The sequence below is a fragment of the Megalobrama amblycephala genome, linkage group LG10, assembly GCF_018812025.1.
Source record: "Megalobrama amblycephala isolate DHTTF-2021 linkage group LG10, ASM1881202v1, whole genome shotgun sequence".
NCBI lineage: Eukaryota > Metazoa > Chordata > Actinopteri > Cypriniformes > Xenocyprididae > Megalobrama > Megalobrama amblycephala.
Window position 1 is genome coordinate 5,558,226 of NC_063053.1, and position 19,599 is coordinate 5,577,824.

The following is a 19,599-nucleotide window of genomic DNA, read 5'->3' on the forward strand; positions in this document are numbered from 1 at the left end:
TGCAAGCATTACTCGCTACTGCTGCACCACTGAAGTCATTGAAGTCCACACTGAAGTCTTTTAAAACTTGAGCGTTTGCCCAAATGTTAAGTTAGATCATTCTGCATTGAAATAGAGAGAGTATAAGTGAATTGGATTTTTAGAAATGTACATTTGAATTTGAATATAATACTGTTGGGACATAATGCAGCATTTACTTTTGGCCCACAGCCATCAATCAAGTCTTATTTATTGGCTCTTCATTGTTTGGACACAAGCACTTTCCTTGTTATATGTGTATGAATGTTACTCTGAGTTTTTAAAACCAAACATATATTATAATCAATTGTCTTCAAATAAGAATAAATAAAACTACATTTAGGAAGAAAACAGGCATGTGATCTAAACTTTGCATATGGGGTTTTTGCGTATAGTCACTAACATGGAGTGACTGTATTTAGATCTCCCTACTCAAGGTCTCCGATCACAACATTAGTCCTTTCTGATCGAATGGTGTCATGAATAAAGGACCATTTATTGTAATGCATTACAAGTAATGCGAGTTATGTAATCAGATTACTTTTTCCAAGTAACTGGTAAAGTAACAAATTACTTTTAAATTCACAGGAAAATATCTGAGTTACTTTATCAAATAAGTAACACAAGTTACTTTGTTTTCCCATTTGTTAACTGACAGCTCTCCTGTCCACATGTTGAGAGGAATCGTGAGTAAATACAGAGGTGTTGTGTGCGCTGTGTGAACATGATGGTTATTGTAGTTCTAGACTAAATATGAATGCATTTACTCATTTCGCTTGCACAAAAACATTCAGTATTCCTCAAAATGAATAAAAACAGTGACATGCAAACTCAGAATATTACGCAAACCTGCACTAATTAAATGTTAAATAACCCAAATATACTTTATGTATTTAATCTCACTTTATAAACCGATGTCTTTGCTGCTGACCTTCACCGATCCAATTCAACTATACTAATAAGCAAAAACGACTTTAGATAAACATCACATTTGTGTTTCTTTTTTTGTTGTTGAGAGTGCTGAACTTTCTGCACTTTGCATTTCCTTCAGCCTGAGGCTTATTCATTTTAATTATGGTGTGAAAGGGCCTTTACATTTTCCAAAAACAGAATAACTGTTTTGTTATTAAAAAACAAACAAGCAAGCCCAGCCCAGATGCGAAAAAGTAACGTAATGCATTACTTTCCATAAAAAAGTAACTAAGTAACGCAATTAGTTACTTTTACTGCAATTGTAATGCATTACTTGTAAAAGTAACACTCCATATACCTGCTGTAGACTTTAATGTCTGAAAATGTTCAGTCACTTAAAACCGCATCAGCTTCGTAACATTCCCCAGTTCTTTCCCTTAAGCCCCTTCCTCTCCTCATAATAACTCTTTTCACATTACTCTGTTTTCCTATGCCTCCCTCCCCCACGTTTCTCTCTCTGATGCTTGTTTGTGATCATTCCTCTTTGACTGCTGATTAACATATTTTGATTTATGTTTAACTGAGGGCGGTACAAATTCAGCCCCTGTCCCCTGTGTATCACTGTTATCAGCATGAGATTTAGTGTAGGAGGACTTGCCACACTAATACTTAAGATCACTTCCCCGTGTGAACGCATTGACAACCGCGTGGCTGTGACCTTACAGACATCAGAGCAGTTTTTTGGAGGGCGGTGAAATTTAACTCCTGCTTTAACCTCCTGAGCCTCCCACAGGCTGCCCTGCATGAGTGAGTGTGGGACTGCATATGTCCACACATTTGGGAATCAGACACAGCTGTTTTCCCTCTTAGGAGGCAAAAGGAAGTGTAAGGATAGTGTGTGTGGGGGGGTTCACAGGGAGAGAGTGTTCTGACTTTGTGAACTTTGAGTGTTTGTACACTTTCTGACTCTGTGTGTGCGTTTGACGGCTTGCAATGGAAAGTTTGGAGTTTGAAAAGAAGGAAAAGCGGTACTTAATCCGTGGGAAGCATGCTGCTATCATCTGCGCTGTTGTCATAGTGACAGGTGTTGCCGTGGGGCTCGGAGTTGGCTTAAGCCAGAAGACCTCCTCATCCGAAGACGAAACCAAACCAACTCCAACACCATCACCACCATCACCCACAACACTGCCAGATGACCGGGGTCCCTGCAAACCATCCGACAACACAAACGGCGGATGGAACAATTTCCGCTTACCTGACTACATGGTACCGTTCCATTACGATCTGCATCTGGAGCCCGACCTCAATACGGACATCTACACCGGGAGCGTGTCCATCCATCTGACCCTGACGCAGCCCAGTCAGCACCTGTGGCTCCACATCCGAGAGACTTTTGTCACCGAGGTGCCCGCTTTACAGCGCAGTGGCCCGTCCGGATTGACTTCTGTCAGGGTGAAGGAATGCTTTCAGTACACGCCGCAGGAGTATGTGGTGGTGGAGGCGGCCGAGCAGCTGAGTGTCACTGGGACAGGAGAGCACTACATCCTCACTCTTCACTTCCAGGGCTGGCTCAACGGCTCTCTTGTTGGTTTCTACAGGACCACGTATCAGGAGAATGGAGTTACCAAGTAAGCATCGAAACATCTATATTGTAGAAATGTATTTTTTGTGGCGTAATTAGTCAGTATGCACAGGTCCGGGGTATGAAAAGTACTGAAAAATCATACCTGAAAGTGTGTACCGTCACAATTTAATGAATTATAAAACATGTATACGTCACTGAAAGTGAAAAACGTGTAAATATACACTACTGTTCAAAAGTTTGCTACTTTTTTTATTCTTTTTGAAAGAAAACTCTTATGCTCACTAAGGTTGCATTCAAAAATACAGTAAAAACAGTATTATTGTGAAATATTATTGGAATAAAACAACTGTTTTATATTAAATACTGACCATTTTCAGCATCATTACTCCAGTCTTCAGTGTCACATGATCCTTCGGAAATCATTCTAATATGCTGATCTGCTGCTCAAGAAACATTTATGATTATTTTCAATGTTGAAAACGGTTGTGTACTTTTTTTTTCAGGATTCCTTGATGAATAGAAAGTTCAAAAGAACAGCATTTATCTGAAATACAAAGCTTCTGTAGCATTATACACTACCGTTCAAAAGTTTGGGGTCAGTAAGAATTTTTTTTTTTTTTTTTTTTGAGAAGAGTTTAAAGAAATTAATATTTTTTTTCAGCAAGGATGCATTAAATCAATCAAAAGTGGCAGTAAAGACATTTATAATGTTACAAAAGATTAGATTTCAGATAAACACTGTTCTTTTGAACTTTCTATTCATCAAATAATCCTGAAAAAAAAATATTGTACACAAATATTTTGTACAATTGTACACATTAAATGTTTCTTGAGCAGCAGATCAGCATATTAGAATGATTTCTGAAGGATCATGTGACACTGAAGACTGGAGTAATGATGCTGAAAATTCAGCTTTGCCATCACAGGAATAAATTACTTTGTGAAATATATTCAAATAGAAAACAGTTATTTTAAATTGTAATAATATTTCACAATATTACTGTTTTTACTGTATTTTTAATTAAATAAATGTAGCCTTGGTGAGCAGACGAAACTTCTTTTAAAAACATTAAAAATCTTAGTGGTTCCAAACTTTTGGACTGTACTGTATATATATATGTATATATATATATATATATATATACAGTGGTATACCATTATTCAGTTTCTGTTGAGTAAGTTCCACAAAATAATAATTGCGTATTGTGATGAAATACAGTTATTCAAGTACTTTACAACTCTGTACAGAGTTTAACAGATGACGTGATGCAATTTAGTTATGGATTATTTTTTTATATGTCTGTAATAGTTACTAAGCAGGTGCTCAGATAAGGATGTTACAGTTCATCATTTCAGGGCCATGAGACAACACCAAATGGTAAACCTTTTATCAGTACCGTCATTGTCACTCTTGTACTACAAAACTTTGTTACCCTAAACTTTAGGTGACATGGCTTGGTTAGTAGACCCTAGGTTATCTCTCTGTACTCTAGATGACCTATTATTGTTGCAGTAATTTCAGATATTAACCAGGTTATTTTTTTTTTTTAAATGTATCATTTACTGCTTGGCTCCAAAAGTGATATCTCACTAATGCAAATGACCTTTTACCAAATTACAACATGTCCCAGAAATGTCTTGCCAGCTTATTTATCTCAATTTTCTCACAATTACATCTCAGCTCCTCTGATTTGTGACAGGGAACAGATAGACAGTCTCCAATCTTCTGATTGTCTGAATTTAGCTCATGGTTTGGATAAGAAGGTCTGAGAGCTCTGCTCCAAGGAGAATTTAATTATAGTCTCTGAGGGAGATATCAAAAATGGTGGAAAATCCCAATGAGATTACAATGTTAGCAGTAGGGTAGGCGATTTCGGAGCGGCTAGGAATAGCAAGAAAGCTTTGAAAGCATCTCACTCTCCCTTCAGAGCATCTCCAAAGACATGTGACGAGACATAAACTACCTCATGTCCAAAGCAATAATAATGAACATATTCAACTTCCAGCTCTTACTTGTACCACCTGATTGCTGCAGATTCATTTCGCCGTTGATAGCTGACATAAAAACATAAATCTGAGTCCGAAAGCAATGATTGGGCATATAAATCTTTGGACTGAATGCAATGATTGGACAAACATTTTTTGGTCCTGAGACTTCCACAGAAGATTTATGTACGTTTTAATATTCAGACCACTTCTATTAATGATTGCTAGCAGGATGTGAAGAGAGTTTCAACCAGTATAACAAAAAGTGTTTATAAAACAATTTGCTTACCCGACCTTTAAGTATTTAACAATGCTACACGTGCCATTTATTTTCAGTGCTTGGTGAGTACTGCCAAGCTGTTAGTAGAGTCACAGTATGTTATCCGATTTGGGAATGGTGTGCAATTTTAACAACTGCACTGAACTGACCTGGACCCTCATTTCTTGGAACAAAAGCAGAAAGGTGCCAAGAATGAGAGATCTACATCTGCTAAAGCTTATTTATTCATGAAGTAATATGGCTTTTACCACTATTACTGCACTAGTTTCATATACTAAAAACTAACAGTTAAACAAGCTTACAATAGGAAATAGTAAAGTATGCCATTTCTAATATTTTATGAAATACCAGCTCATACATCATGATCATATATCATTTCATATCATATATGATCAACAAACAAGTCTTTATTATCTATGATGTCTAAGAACTATGAATCACGTTTATCAATGTCTCAATCACTTTTTACTTTTGTTTTAAAGCATTTGGGCAAAACTTCAGAGGCCACCAAAATCTATTTTATTGCACACACATAGAACCGGCAGTGAGTTTAATTTTGGCCGTAATCAAACTTGATTAGATGTTAATGAAAATGTGGTTGGACTTTCCCCGCGTTGTTGCTGGGGTAAACGTAAACCACTGGTTGAGTTTCATAAACCCCACTCTGATCTTTTACAGGAAAATTGCTGCAACAGACCATGAACCCACAGACGCTCGTAAATCTTTTCCCTGTTTTGATGAGCCCAACAAAAAGGCCACCTACACAATCTCCATCACCCATGACAGTGCATATGAAGCGCTGTCCAACATGCCTGTGGAGGTATGCTGCCCCTGTCTTCAAAACAGTTTGTGGAGTTTGAACCAATGTTTAAACCAAGAATAGAACCATCAGTTTGCTAATGCGTTATGTGCAGGTGTGTGGTTGTATGGTTTTGGTTAGCATTACTCTTAAAGGGATGGTTCACCAAAAAATTTACTCATCCTCAAAGGTGTACACTACCGTTCAAAAGTTTGGGATCGGTAAGAATTTTAATATTTTTAAAAGAAGTTTTCTCTGCTCACCAAGATTGCATTTATTTAATTAAAAATACAGTAAAAACAGTAATATTGTGAAATATTATTACAATTTAAAATAATTGTTTTCTATTGGAATATAATATAAAATGTAATTTATTTCTGTGTTGGAAAAGCTGAATTTTCAGCATCATTACTCCAGTCTTCAGTGTCACATGATCCTTCAGAAATCATTTTAATATGCTGATTTGCTGCTCAAGAAACATTTATTATTATTATCAATGTTAAAAACAGTTGTATTTAACATTGATTTTACTTTTTTTCAGGATTCCTTGATGAATAGAAAGTTCAAAAGAACAGCATTTATCTGAAATACAAAGCTTTTGTAACATTATACACTACCGTTCAAAAGTTTGGGGTCAATAAGAATTTTTATTTATTTTTTTTTTGAGAAGAGTTTAAAGAAATTAATATTTTTTTTCAGCAAGGATGCATTAAATCGATCAAAAGTGACAGTAAAGACATTTAAAATGTAACAACAGATTATATTTCAAATAAACACTGTTCGTTTGAACTTTCTATTCATCAAAGAATCCTGAAAAAAAAATATTGTACACAAATATTTTGTACATGTGTGCACAATAAATGTTTCTTGATCAGCAAATCAGCATATTAAAATGATTTCTTAAGGATCATGTGACACTGAAGAGTGGAGCAATGATGCTGAAAATTCAGCTTTGCCAACATAAGAATAAGTTACATTTTCAAATATTTTCAAATAGTACACAGTTATTTTAAATTGTAATAATATTTCACAATATTACTGTTTTTACTGTATTTTTACAGCCTTGGTGAGCAGATGAAACTGTTATTAAAAATGTTACCGATCTCAAACTTTTGAACGGTAGTGTATATGACTATCGTCTTTCAGGCGAACACAATCGGAGTTATATTAAAGAATATATATAATGGGAGTGAGATTTTGCACATCCATCCATCATAAAGGTTATCCATACGGCTCCAGGGGGTTAATAAAGGCCTTCTGAAGGGAAGCGATGGGTTTTTGTAAGAAAAAATATCCATATTTAAAACTAGCTTCTGGCTGATAACCATATGCATCGATTTACGGTGGAAGAGTAACCTCTGACCCAACGCATGATGCAATGACGAACACGAAAGTGCAAAGAATAGAGCAAAATAAAATGACGGTCACAAATTTGAAGTCTAAAACGAGAATTTTTAAAGAGAAATGTCAGAGGACCGCAAGAGCCGTCTAAGCTTATGATACTCCTACATCAACGTCATTCACAGGTCACTCTTTCACCATACTCGATGCATACCAGAAGCTAGTTATTAAAATTGATAAAGTTATAGTTATTGATATTTTTCTTACAAAAACCCATCACTTCGCTTTAAGAAAGGCCTATATTAACACCCTGGAGCTGTATGGATTACTTCTATGATGGATGGATGCACTGTTTTTGGGCTTCAAAATCTCACGCCCCCATTATAAAGCTTGGGAGAACCAGGATATTTTTTAATATAACTTCGATTGTGTTCTTCTGAAAGAAGATAGTCATACACCTAGAGCTTGAGGGTGAGTAAATCATAGGATAATTTTCATTTTTGGGTGAACTAACCCTTTAAATGCATCTTTTGGCTTTCTTTTACAGAACAAAGAGACAGTGTCAAATGGAAAGACAAAAACCTCCTTTAAAAAATCAGTAATCATGAGTACCTATCTGGTATGTTTTGCGGTGCACCAGTTCACATATGTGGAGCAAACCTCGAACAGAGGAATACCAGTAAGCAATTTCTCTCAATGTTTGTTTTACTGAATCCAGGATTTACTGAATATTTCCTAACAGTCAGAACACTGAAACCTCTGGATTTTCATTATTCATCTCTTTCTCTCCTCCTGACAGTTGCGGATCTATGCTCAGCCTTTGCAGATCTCCACCGCTGAATATGCTGCAAATGTCACTAAGATAATATTTGATTACTTTGAGGAGTATTTTGACATGGAATATTCTATAGAGAAACTCGGTAAATCATACATTTTCACAATTTTTAACTGTTTAGCATATTAGGGGTATCATCATCATCATCATTTTTTTCTGGATCTATTAATTTATTTAAAAAAATCATACATATAGTAACTTCAATACAACTCTAACATGATTTTTGAATTAAAGTTTATTGTGATATTCATTTTAAGCTCTGTCAATATCATAATGAAGAAAAAAATTCTTAAAAGAAACCCTTGTTAATTAATTACTGTAAGTGGACATACTTTTTTGTGATGATGTCTTAGAAAAAAAAAATATTTTAACAGATTTATTGCTTCTTATTTTTTGAAAGACTTGTCATGTGGCATGACCATAGACTGTAAAAAAATATGGACGTAGTATCCGTGACGTCACCCATAGATTTCTGAACAGCAGTTTTGACCATGATTTTGAGATTTTGACGCGTAAATGAGGCCGCGGCCATCTTAGCTGCGCGTCACCGCACGTCACTCCCGGATAACTGAAAATGGGCAAAGAGGCAGGGAGGTGGTTTGAGCTAATGTGACTGGTTGCTGAAACCACGCCCGCCTAGCTCGACGTGACCATGTTAGCAAGCAAAGGAGCTATCTATCTAGATACTATCTAAATTATTAATGAAGATAAGTTTTATCATCAGAAAGTTATAAAGGTTTACTGTCAATCTACGGTGTTTTTTTTTTAAGATATAGATGCTCCAACACCAGTAATTTGTGTTGGGTGTGCATAACAACATGGAAAATCAAAATGGGACTTCATACCTTTATAATAGAGATCGCGAGATGAATCCAATCTGTGGCACTTGGGTAAAATCTAAATGTCCATTGCAAAACAAAAAACAGTACTTTTTGTCCATGAAATATTGATATATTATCCATTGTTTGCATAACATTTCTTCTGAATGATCTGCTCTCTGTCATCGTTCTTCAAGAAATAATGCAATCTGAGCAGCGTTTATGTTGTAAAACTGTATACGATCGTATCTAACAAACAAATGAGCCCGTGTCCAAAGTATATTTTTTCAAAATAGTGCAGCAGTTTTAGTTATAATATCCAAGCAGTGCTGTCAGAGTTGTCATTGTAGTAAATCTCACAAACAAAACTTTTAGCCAATGCCACGATCCAACAACGTGTGTTCTGTTTCTTCCGCATGCATGCACATCTACACAGACACACATCAGTCTCGAATATTATACAGCAAGCCATATTTTATAATTGTATAAAATAATCGAGCACAAATATGCCAAATTCAGTGGCTGGAATTAGCTGAGGTAAAGTAACGGCTCACAGACAGCAGCGGCATCTACCTGTCACTCAAGTGACCACGCCCTTAATTATGCAGAACTTTAAGGCTTAATATAATTTAAAAGAATGAGTTAGAAAAAAACACAGTTGTCATGAAGGGCAAAATTAGCAGTATAGACCAAAACCACAATTTGAACCAACTTGTAAACATGTTTTTTTCTGCTGTAAACTTGGCCAATTTAACATGGGACTCAATGAGATTCTGCTCTCTTTTGGAGCCTGTTCCTAGCGGCCAGTCGATGAATCGCAGTTTAAATCACTTCCGCATTGGCTTCAGGAGAGACTGGGGGAGGTTGCCGCTTGGGCATGATCAACAAGCAAAAAAAAAAAAAGTCAAATACCACAAAATGTCAAAAATGCAACTCCCCCAAAACATTATGTTTATGAATTAATCATTCATGATATTTGTTAAAAAAGTTTTTTTTTTTTTTTTTCCAAAATCATATGTAACCAAAATTAATACAAAGAGCACATTTTTTAAAAATGAAATAATCTTTAAACGTTCTTATTTGTCATTTACCCTTTTACAATTTGAAATAGCTGTAAAAACTGATCTAATCAAAAGGCACTGATTCATGACATATTTTATCTTATCAGCTGATTCATATCATGTCCATCTATACAATAATTATTGTGACAAAAGTCTGTATTCTGTCTCTGCTGCAGATAAGATAGCAATCCCAGACTTTGGGACAGGAGCGATGGAGAACTGGGGGTTGATTACTTACAGAGAAACCAACCTGCTGTTCGATGACAAGGAGTCCTCTTCAATCAACAAACAGCGAGTGGCCAGTGTCATTGCGCATGAGCTTGTTCACCAGGTTACTAACCCTATCACATATCTGAAAGAGTACAAGTTGTGAAGCTAGATAACCTTAGCATCATGTCCAGCGTTATATCATTTATAGGAAGCAGTGTTTGGTGCTCTGTCCAGGACACTGCGCAAATTGAGGACAATTGCCTACACATCATCAGTCACACGTCAGAACGGGCCTTGGCAGAACACCCTGTGCTGAACATGCATCTCATTTTACTGTTTCCTGTAACTGCATTTTCAATCGAAAAGGCTGAATTTATCAGGCACATTTACAGTAACAAGACTGACAGAGATTACCATAAAGATTGCTATCACACAGTTACATATTACACCCTCTCAGGGGCATCCAACGCAGTGATGTTTTTTTGGATAATGATAGCAGTCACACTGCTTACTGATAAGATTATCTTTTTATGGCCAGGTCCAAGGTTGTTGGAAGCAGTCGGAATCCAAAAAAAACAACCCGAAGTTGCACAGGGCTAAAAACGTCATATTATAATACTGTAAAAACCTTTTATAGACGTTCTAAAATCATAATGTAATTTAGATTGGTAACTTATTTCCTTACAAAGTCATTCACTCAAAGCAGAGTCTTTTGTTCAGCCTTCATCATGCTGACTGCTGATGCTGATGATTTTGTTCGTGTATTGAATTTTTGAAATATGTCTTTGCCACATTTTTTTTCGCTTTGAATAAACATTTTATTAAAGGCACTGTTACAGGAACAATACAGGGCTGAATAAGCATGAGGTATTTGGGGTCTACCGTTTAAGGAGCTGTTTTGTCTTTAATCTGCAGTGGTTTGGAAATATTGTGACTATGGACTGGTGGGACGACTTGTGGCTGAACGAGGGCTTTGCCAGCTTTTTTGAGTATGTGGGAGTGGAACAAGCCGAGTCTGACTGGGGAATGGTGAGCACATGCCTGAATCATTCAAATATATTCCTTAATAGGCAATATCTCTCTGAAAGCATCCCACTGAGGCTGGATGTCATGTTTATGCCCAATTCAATCTCTGTATTCAATTCAACAGCGTGACATCATACTTATCAATGATGTATTTCCTGTCATGGTTGATGATGCTCTTCTCTCCTCCCATCCTATTATTGTGGATGTGTCCAGCCCTGCTGAGATCACATCTGTGTTCGATGCCATCTCATATAACAAGGTAAAGTCAGTGATGCCTGACCTATGTTGATCTATTAAAGGATTAGTTCACTTCAGAATTAAAATTTCCTGATCATTTACTCACCCCCATGTCATCCGAGATGTCTTTCTTTCTTCAGTCGAAAAAATTACATTACGATTTTTGAGGAAAACATTCCAGGATTTTTCTCCATATAGTGGACTTCATTGGCTACCAACGGGTTGAAGGTCCAAATTGCAGCTTTAAAGGGCTCTACACGATCCCAGACGAGGAATAAGTGTCTTATCTAGGGAAATGATTGGTCATTTTCTAAAAAAAATAAAAATGTATATACTTTTTAACCACAAATCTTGCACTGCTCTGCGATGCGCCACGTTGGAAAGGTCACACGTGACGTAGGCGAAAGTACAGATCCAGTGTCTACAAAGTGAACGTGTAAAGATTAAGTCAAACTGCCTTTACAATAAAAAGGTAAAACAATGATGTCGGATGATTTTGAAGTTGGAGGAGAAAATGAGATGTTGAGTTTCTTTGCCCTACCGCGGTACTTCCACCTACGTCACACGTGACCTTTCCAACATGATTATGTAATGCGTGGCGCGTCGCATCGCAGTGCAAGATGAGCATTTGTGGTTAAAAAGTATATAAATTCTTTTTTTGACCGATCGTTTCACTAGACAAGACCCTTATTCCTCGTCTGGAATTGTGTTGAGCCCTTTGAAGCTGCAATTTGGATCTTCAACCTGTTGTACCCCAGTGAAGTCCTCTATATGGAGAAAAATCCTGGAAACTTAATTTCTTTTCGACTGAAGAAAGAAAGACATAAACATCTTGGATGACATGGGGGGTGAGTAAATTATCAGGAAATTTGAATTCTGAAGTGAACTAATCTTGTATCTCTTTTTGCTATGTATTGGTTGCTCTAATCTCATTCTGCTTTAGGGCGCTTCTATTTTACGTATGCTGGAGGAATTGCTTGGCCGTGACAAATTTAGGGATGGATGTCGAGTAAGGCGCCTCACTTTTTACATACATTTTCCAATGACTCCACACTTATATCTTAAATAAAACCTCTTTTTTTTTACCACAGCGATATCTGAAAGCCTACCCCTTTCAGAATGCTAAGACTGCAGATTTTTGGAAAGCCTTGGCTGATGTAAGTAGCTTTTATTGGTTATACCTTGCCATGTTAACGATTATATATATATATATATATATATATATATATATATATATATATATATATATATATATATATATAGTCTAAGGTGCCCTAGAACGTTTTTTTACAAGATGTAATATAAGTCTAAGGTGTCCCCTGAATGTGTCTGTGAAGTTTTAGCTCAAAATACCCCATAGATTTTTTTAAATTAATTTTAATTTTAATTTTTAATCTCTCGCTCTCGACTATAAAACAGTGCATAAACAAAGTTCACACATGCTAATATAACCCTCATGCTGCATGCATGCTTCGGATCATGTGAGTATAGTATTTATTTGGATGTTTACATTTGATTCTGAAAGAGTTTGATAGTGCTAAACATTAAGCTAACATTACACACTGTTGGAGAGATTTATAAAGAATGAAGTTGTGTTTATGAATTATACAGACTGCAAGTGTTTAAAAATGAAAATAGCGACGGCTCTTGTCTCCGTGAATACAGTAAGAAAGATGGTAACTTTAACCACATTTAACAGTACATTAGCAACATGCTAACGAAACATTTAGAAAAACAATTTACAAATATCACTAAAAATATCATGTTATCATGGATCATGTCAGTTATTATTGCTCCATCTGCCATTTTCCGCTATTGTTCTTGCTTGCTTACCTAGTCTGATGATTCAGCTGTGCACAGATCCAGACGTTAATACGGGCTGCCCTTGTCTAATGCCTTGAACATGAGCTGGCATATGCAAATATTGGGGTCGTACATATTAATGATCCCGACTGTTACGTAACAGTCGGTGTTATGTTGAGATTCGCCTGTTTTCCGGAGGTCTTTTAAACAAATCAAATTTACACAAGAAGGAGGAAACAATGGAGTTTGAAACTCAATGTATGTCATTTCCATGTACTGAACTCTTGTTATTCAACTATGCCAAGGTAAATTCAATTTTTGATTCTAGGGCACCTTTAATGCTACATATGTTGTGACACATTTAGGGCAAAATATAGGTTACGCTTTATTTCGATAGTCCACTATCTATGAGTAACTTTTCAAATACATGTCTACTATCTCTCATTAAAGAATTAGTAGACTTGTTAGGTTAGGGTTAGTTGAATAAGTTGACACATACTTGCAAAGTTACTTATAGTCAGTAAATGTCTAAAGTGGACTGTCGTAAATAAAGTGTTAACTATATCAGAAATATCAGTTTACATTTTCAAACCTTCCTTTTGCCATTAATTGTAATAATCCAGTGAGATTTTTGTGTGCAAAAGGAATGTTTGGAAATGTAAACTGATATTTCCTACTGACACACTACATCAAAATATATAAATAACTGGCTTAAAACCATTTTGTGTGTGTGAAAATATTAACATGTATATATAATGATCAAGTTATAAAATTGGAATATGTTTTTATATATTTATAAATATGTATGTTTCTATAAATATTAGTCTGCACACTATATAGATATATACATATTATATATATATCTTGGGTCATACTTTAGGAGAGTGGCTTACCTGTGGCAGACATTATGGACACATGGACCAAGCAGATGGGTTATCCTCTTCTGCAGCTGACCAACACAGACACTGAAGCTAAACTCACCCAGAAAAGGTTCCTCCTGGACCCCAATGCTGACCCCAGCCAACCCAACACTCCCCTTGGGTGAGTCTGATGATATTCCCACACTAAAATTATGATGTCTGTGGAATCAAATACTGGAATTCAATAATATTACCACTAAGCCAAATATTGTATTAGCAATACTGCCAAGTGACATGAATTTGCACCAAAAATACTGTTTAAACAAATGCACAGCATTTGACGTCAACAACAAAATACATGGAAAGTGTTTTTGTCCTCCCTTTTAAAATTCTGTACAATTATTGTTTATTCTTACTGTTCACAATCAGAACAAACCTACAACTCATTTTACGGTCACAACCCATGACCTGAAAAGCAGTATTATTTAGGTCCTTATCTCATCTGTCCCCAATAAACTACAACATGATTACAAATAATAATTCTCCTCATTATTCTTCACAGGAACACAGATAATGAACTGAACTCACCTCTGATTCTTCTTCTCTCATTTGGCACACAGAAAAATTCATTAGTTCACAATGATCTCTTGTCCCACAGATACAACTGGACCATTCCTGTGAAATGGAGCACATTCGACTCCAAAAACAACTCTTTCTTATTTGACAAAGGACAAACAGGTTAATAAGATTATATGCTTAGACTTTTTTTTTCTTATCTGAGGAATAAGTTGTTTTAATTAAGGTTTTCTGCTGTGTAAATAATTTCTGTCATTGGCCTGTGTTTAATTAGAGGCAGTCATTTCTGGATACTCTCCTGCTACCGATGGTCTTATCAAAGTCAACAAAGACCACATTGGCTTTTATCGAGTAAATCACCACGACAGTGTGTGGAGCGCTATTGCCGAGCAACTTTTCACAGATCATACGGTATTATCATTGATATTTCAGAACTAACTAACAGAATTGTAGCTACAGAGAGAAAAGAAATAAGTATGTTTGTTTTTAATGACAGTGACCATGTAAAATAAATACATTTACATGAAATACTAATTTGAGTTTAAATTATTTTATATTCATGCCTATATGCGATGCTGTTGCCATAGGGTTTCCAGAGACTGGGTATTGTTTATTGTTTCGGTTGAAAGCACGGTTGAATCGCTGTTGAATTAATCACTTTTCTCGCTTTAATGACAACACTGCCTGTATAAAGCTTCCCCTAAGAAAAAAGTAGTCCGCTATAATGTACAAAACAATAAGCCTAGCAACAAGAGGGTCTAACACTGTAAAAATGCCTTTTGATGATTTTACTTCATGAAAGTTGCATTGATACATATATTTTGGTTTTAATATTTGTATTGTGTGGTAACCGTTTTATAAAAGCAATAATCCCTGTGAAGCCGTGGTTTACAGTGAATTTATAACAGCTAAGGGGGTTTTCATACAACGCCCCTTAGCTGTTATAAATTCACTGTAAACCACGGCTTCGTGGGGCTTATTGCTTTATTAATTCACATGATGTTTATCTTTTTTAGGTGTATGATGCAACTGATCGAAGCAGCTATATTGATGATGTATTTGCATTTGGACGGTGAGTTAATACAAACATTTTCCAAATGCAGAACGCTTATGCTTTCAATCTCGACTTGTTGACAGTAAAAAAAAAAAAAAATGAATTTGAGATGATTTTACATAGCACAGCTTTTTATGGTTATAGTGGAGGTCAGAAAGTAAGTCTGATGAAGTCATGCTTAAAAGTGCTGCCATTTGTTTTGCATTATCAGGGCAGATATTGTCGATTATGGAAATGCATTCAACTTAACAAGATATCTGGCCAATGAAACGGAGTATATTGTGTGGGATCGAGTAGCTACCTCTATCTCCTATGTCAGAGACATGCTGGCTGATGACCGAACGCTGTACCCCAAATTTCAGGTTGGGCCCAAAGTCTTCACTGCCTTCCAGAGCATGACAACAGTCCTTATGAAAAAAACATGTGAAATGTTATTCCAAGCAGGAGATTTATGAAAGAAGTTGAAAGAAGTTACTATTTCACATCTTCTGTTTTTCATATGCTCTGTTTCAAATCAGAAACTCTTCCGTGACCATGTGCAGAAGATATCCAGTGCGCTTGGGTGGATTGATGAAGGGACCCAAACACAGCGGTGAGAATTTTTTGGCAGAACTAACTAAAAAACTCTCTTATACGTCAGGCCAAGGACACATTCTTGGATTAATCAGTCTTGTAAACCTCAGAGTTAAATGCTGCATATACTGTATAAACACACACATGCATAAATAGTTTGCATGTGTGTACGTACGCCCATATACAGTGGCGTCCAAAAGTTTTATTTTTCCAAAAATTAAAAGTTCTTTTTTTCCCCCATTTTAGTTGAAAACGGTGTTTAAACAGCCCCTGAATTTCTTTCTTTTTTTTTTTTTCCTGTACAGACTTCTGAGAGAGACCGTTTTAGGCATTGCATGTCAGATGAATGACCAGGTAGCTCTTGACCAAGCCTCTGACATTTTCAATAAATGGATTGATGGAACAATCAGGTAATCACATTCATACATATATTCCTCACAAGATATATAGTGGTCCACTCAGTGTCAGTGTATCAAAGAGGCTCTTTCTCTGATTGGGGAGCAGCAGTGTGCCCGTCAACTTGCGGTTGCTGGTGTACCGATACGGAATGAAGAACTCAAAATCAGACTTGGAAAGTCGGAGCTGGGAAATCATGTTCCAGAGGTATCTCTCTGCCACTCTTGCCCAGGAGAAAGACAAGCTGCTCTATGGCCTGGCTTCAGTAGAAAATGTCGATCTCCTTCATAGGTAATCTCCCTCTTCCTAGTGCAGTGTTAAAGCTGAAATGCATGATATAGATTTTACTGTGAGTGATTCTTCCAAAAATATGCTTTATTTTTGAATGAAAATGTCATAACTCAGTCATCCTGACAGACTTCTCTCTGGTGACGTATGCTGGAGTGCAACACCCACATCTCAGAATTCAATCAACAATGATGCATGGAACCAATGCATTTTTCTTTTTTGATAACCCATTATTTTTGGATGTACATAATATAGTAGAAAAGATCTGTCACTACTTCCATTTCATTGCAACTTTTAATGTAAAGTGAAAATACTGACAGTGCTTCAGATCCTTTCACCTACAGGAACACATGACTAAGTCATAGCTAAATTGCACACACACAAAAAAATCATTCTCCTCTTGCTTCTCAGATGAGATTTTAGTATGCTACCACCACTATTTATTAGATGAACAAAATGTCCACATGCTTTGATCTCTTTGGCCCTGTTCAAAGACTTTATATAGAAAGACGGTGCACTCTTATCATTATAAATGGGAGAAAGTGCAACGGGCAATATGGCGGAATAAGTCCCGCCTTCTAAATAAGAGCCAATCAGCGATTGGTAAAGTCATCACATCACTGCAGTTGCAGTTAGCAGCTCCGGTTCCTAGAAACAGTGAGATGCGCGCTTCCTATAGGGACGCATGCGTATTGCCCGCATTTGCTTGATCCAGCCTGAAAAATACTGTTTTTTTGTCATGACTCAAGAGTTTAGAAACAAAATTTATGAGACTGTTGTTGTCAGTTTTCATTAGTGATTTCAAATATGAAATTTAATCGAAAGCTTGGCGAGCAGCTTTAGAGAATTTGATGTTTACCCATTCAAGATATGAGCTGCACTGTTTCAAAAATGGCCACTGAGTGAAATGACTTGTCTTAAAGGGACTTTGCCCTGTATTAAGATGCATTTCGGCTGATGCTAAATACAGGTTTTAACAGGTGTAAAACGTTTTGAGCTTGTCCACTTTCAACCACTTCCAGAGGTAGTCAAAAACACATTTGACCGGATTGGTTTTGTTGTGGAAACGATCATGTGGTCGAATGTGCCACAAAAGACCACCTACTGACCTAACACGTAAACTTTATGAGAAGTGTGCTAGCCAAATGGGATTTAAACTTTGTCGGCTGAAGATTCAAGTTTGATTTGAAGATGAAAAACATACCAAGCACAATGTTATCTCACCATTCCTGATTTTCTCGGCGCAGAAATGAAAGCTGATGCTCTCTGTATGTTTTTCATCATCTTCATATGTAAATTGCGCAAGCTTATTTCATCCATTAGATCAAAAGATCTGAAAAAGCCATTACATTTACCCATAGATTCTCCACACAAAGAAATCAGAACAGAAGTGGTTGAAAGTGGACAAAAGAGACAGATTAAAATACCATGTGTAAACGGGAATGTGTCTCCTTGTGATCTGATCGACCAAAACGCATCTTAATACCAGATGTAAACAGGCCCTTTGACATAGTAAAAGCACTTAATAATTAATTTGTTCAAATGTTTTTCTTTTCTATCAGGTTGCTTGAAGCCGCTAAAAATGAAAGCATTATAAGGAGTCAAGATGTTTTTACTTTAGTGCAGTATGTGTCACACAACGCATATGGCAAAACCATGGCCTGGGACTGGATGACGCTCAACTGGGATTACCTAGTGAACAGGTTAGTTCATCCAACAGTTGAAAGGAATAGGGAAAATCAGTGTTCTTCTGTTGTTATATATGATCTCATGTCTGTTCTAGATATACTATCAATGACAGGAACTTGGGCCGCCTGCCCTCCAGAATTACTACTACATACAACACCGAGCTGCAGCTGTGGAAGGTGAGACACAAAGACTGTGTTTGGAATACTAGCTTACTACTACCAAAGACTATAGAATAACACAAAACGTGTCACTCGTATTGTTTTGAATGGGAGAAAGTGTAACGCGCAATATGGCGGAATAAGTCCCGCCTTCTAAATAAGAGCCAATCGCCGACTGGTAAAGTCATCGCGTCACTTCAGCGGCCGTTAGAATCACCGGTTTCTATAGAAACAGTCAGACGCGCGCCTCAGAAGAGACGCGCATTTAGGTCTGCGCATGCGCATTAGCTTGATCCAGCCTGAAAAATACAGTTTTTTGTCATGATTCGAGCGTTTAGAAACTAAATTTATGAGCCGGTTGTTGTTAGATTTCATTGGTGATTTCAAATATGAAATTTAATCGTAAGGTTGGCGAACAGTTTTGGAGAATTTGATGTTTCCCCATTCAAAGAGATTGCATGATGCCCAGGATGCCCGAGAAGCGTTTCAAAGATGGCCGCCGAGTGAAATGACTTGTCTTAAAGGGACTTTGCTACTACTTACTGGATTTTGAATTTTTAATGCAGTTTTGTGTAAAATGTCTCAATGTTTGACTGTCACAAATTGTTTTTTTTTTTCTAGATGGAGCACTTTTTTGCCCTGAACCCGAATGCAGGAGCAGGTGAGATGCCCAGGAAGCAGGCAATAGAGACTGTGAAGAACAATATTGAATGGATGCGACGGAACCAGGAGGAGATCCGAGTCTGGCTGGAGAACAATGTGATGGAAGACTCCAGCATCTGAACAGTTTTTCCCACATCCCACTAAATTTGTCAATGAATTGCTCAGGGCAGCTTGAAAATGAAACTTTAGCTAAGAGCCATAATTAAAAACACTCTCATGACAAAATAGTCTTGGATTCTGTTGCCATGACAGTTTTAAAACATATTTTCTTAGGCATTACAAATCCTTAGGCACTGTACATTGTTTCTTTATTTAATGTTTCTCAATATACATCAAATTAATTATTTGTAATGTAAAATAAATGTCATAAAGGATGCTTATAAATTCAGGAATCTTTAAAACAAGTCATTGTGTAATTGTTTTTATTCAAA

At 36.6% G+C, this 19,599-nt stretch overlaps 1 protein-coding gene across 1 annotated transcript; it reads left to right on the plus strand.

Moving 5' to 3' along the window:
• The first annotated feature begins 1,572 nt into the window (after positions 1-1,572).
• On the plus strand, positions 1,573-19,572 carry LOC125276551 (glutamyl aminopeptidase). Its single transcript, XM_048204119.1, has 20 exons — positions 1,573-2,558; positions 5,460-5,601; positions 7,469-7,600; positions 7,721-7,841; positions 9,812-9,966; positions 10,761-10,874; positions 10,996-11,130; positions 12,052-12,117; positions 12,200-12,265; positions 13,792-13,952; positions 14,430-14,509; positions 14,622-14,758; positions 15,364-15,419; positions 15,613-15,763; positions 15,920-15,993; positions 16,280-16,384; positions 16,479-16,661; positions 18,221-18,361; positions 18,442-18,523; positions 19,127-19,572. Exons 1-20 carry the CDS (start codon positions 1,924-1,926, stop codon positions 19,286-19,288), a joined length of 2,898 nt encoding a protein of 965 aa, XP_048060076.1. The 5' UTR covers positions 1,573-1,923; the 3' UTR covers positions 19,289-19,572.
• Positions 19,573-19,599: the final 27 nt, after the last annotated feature.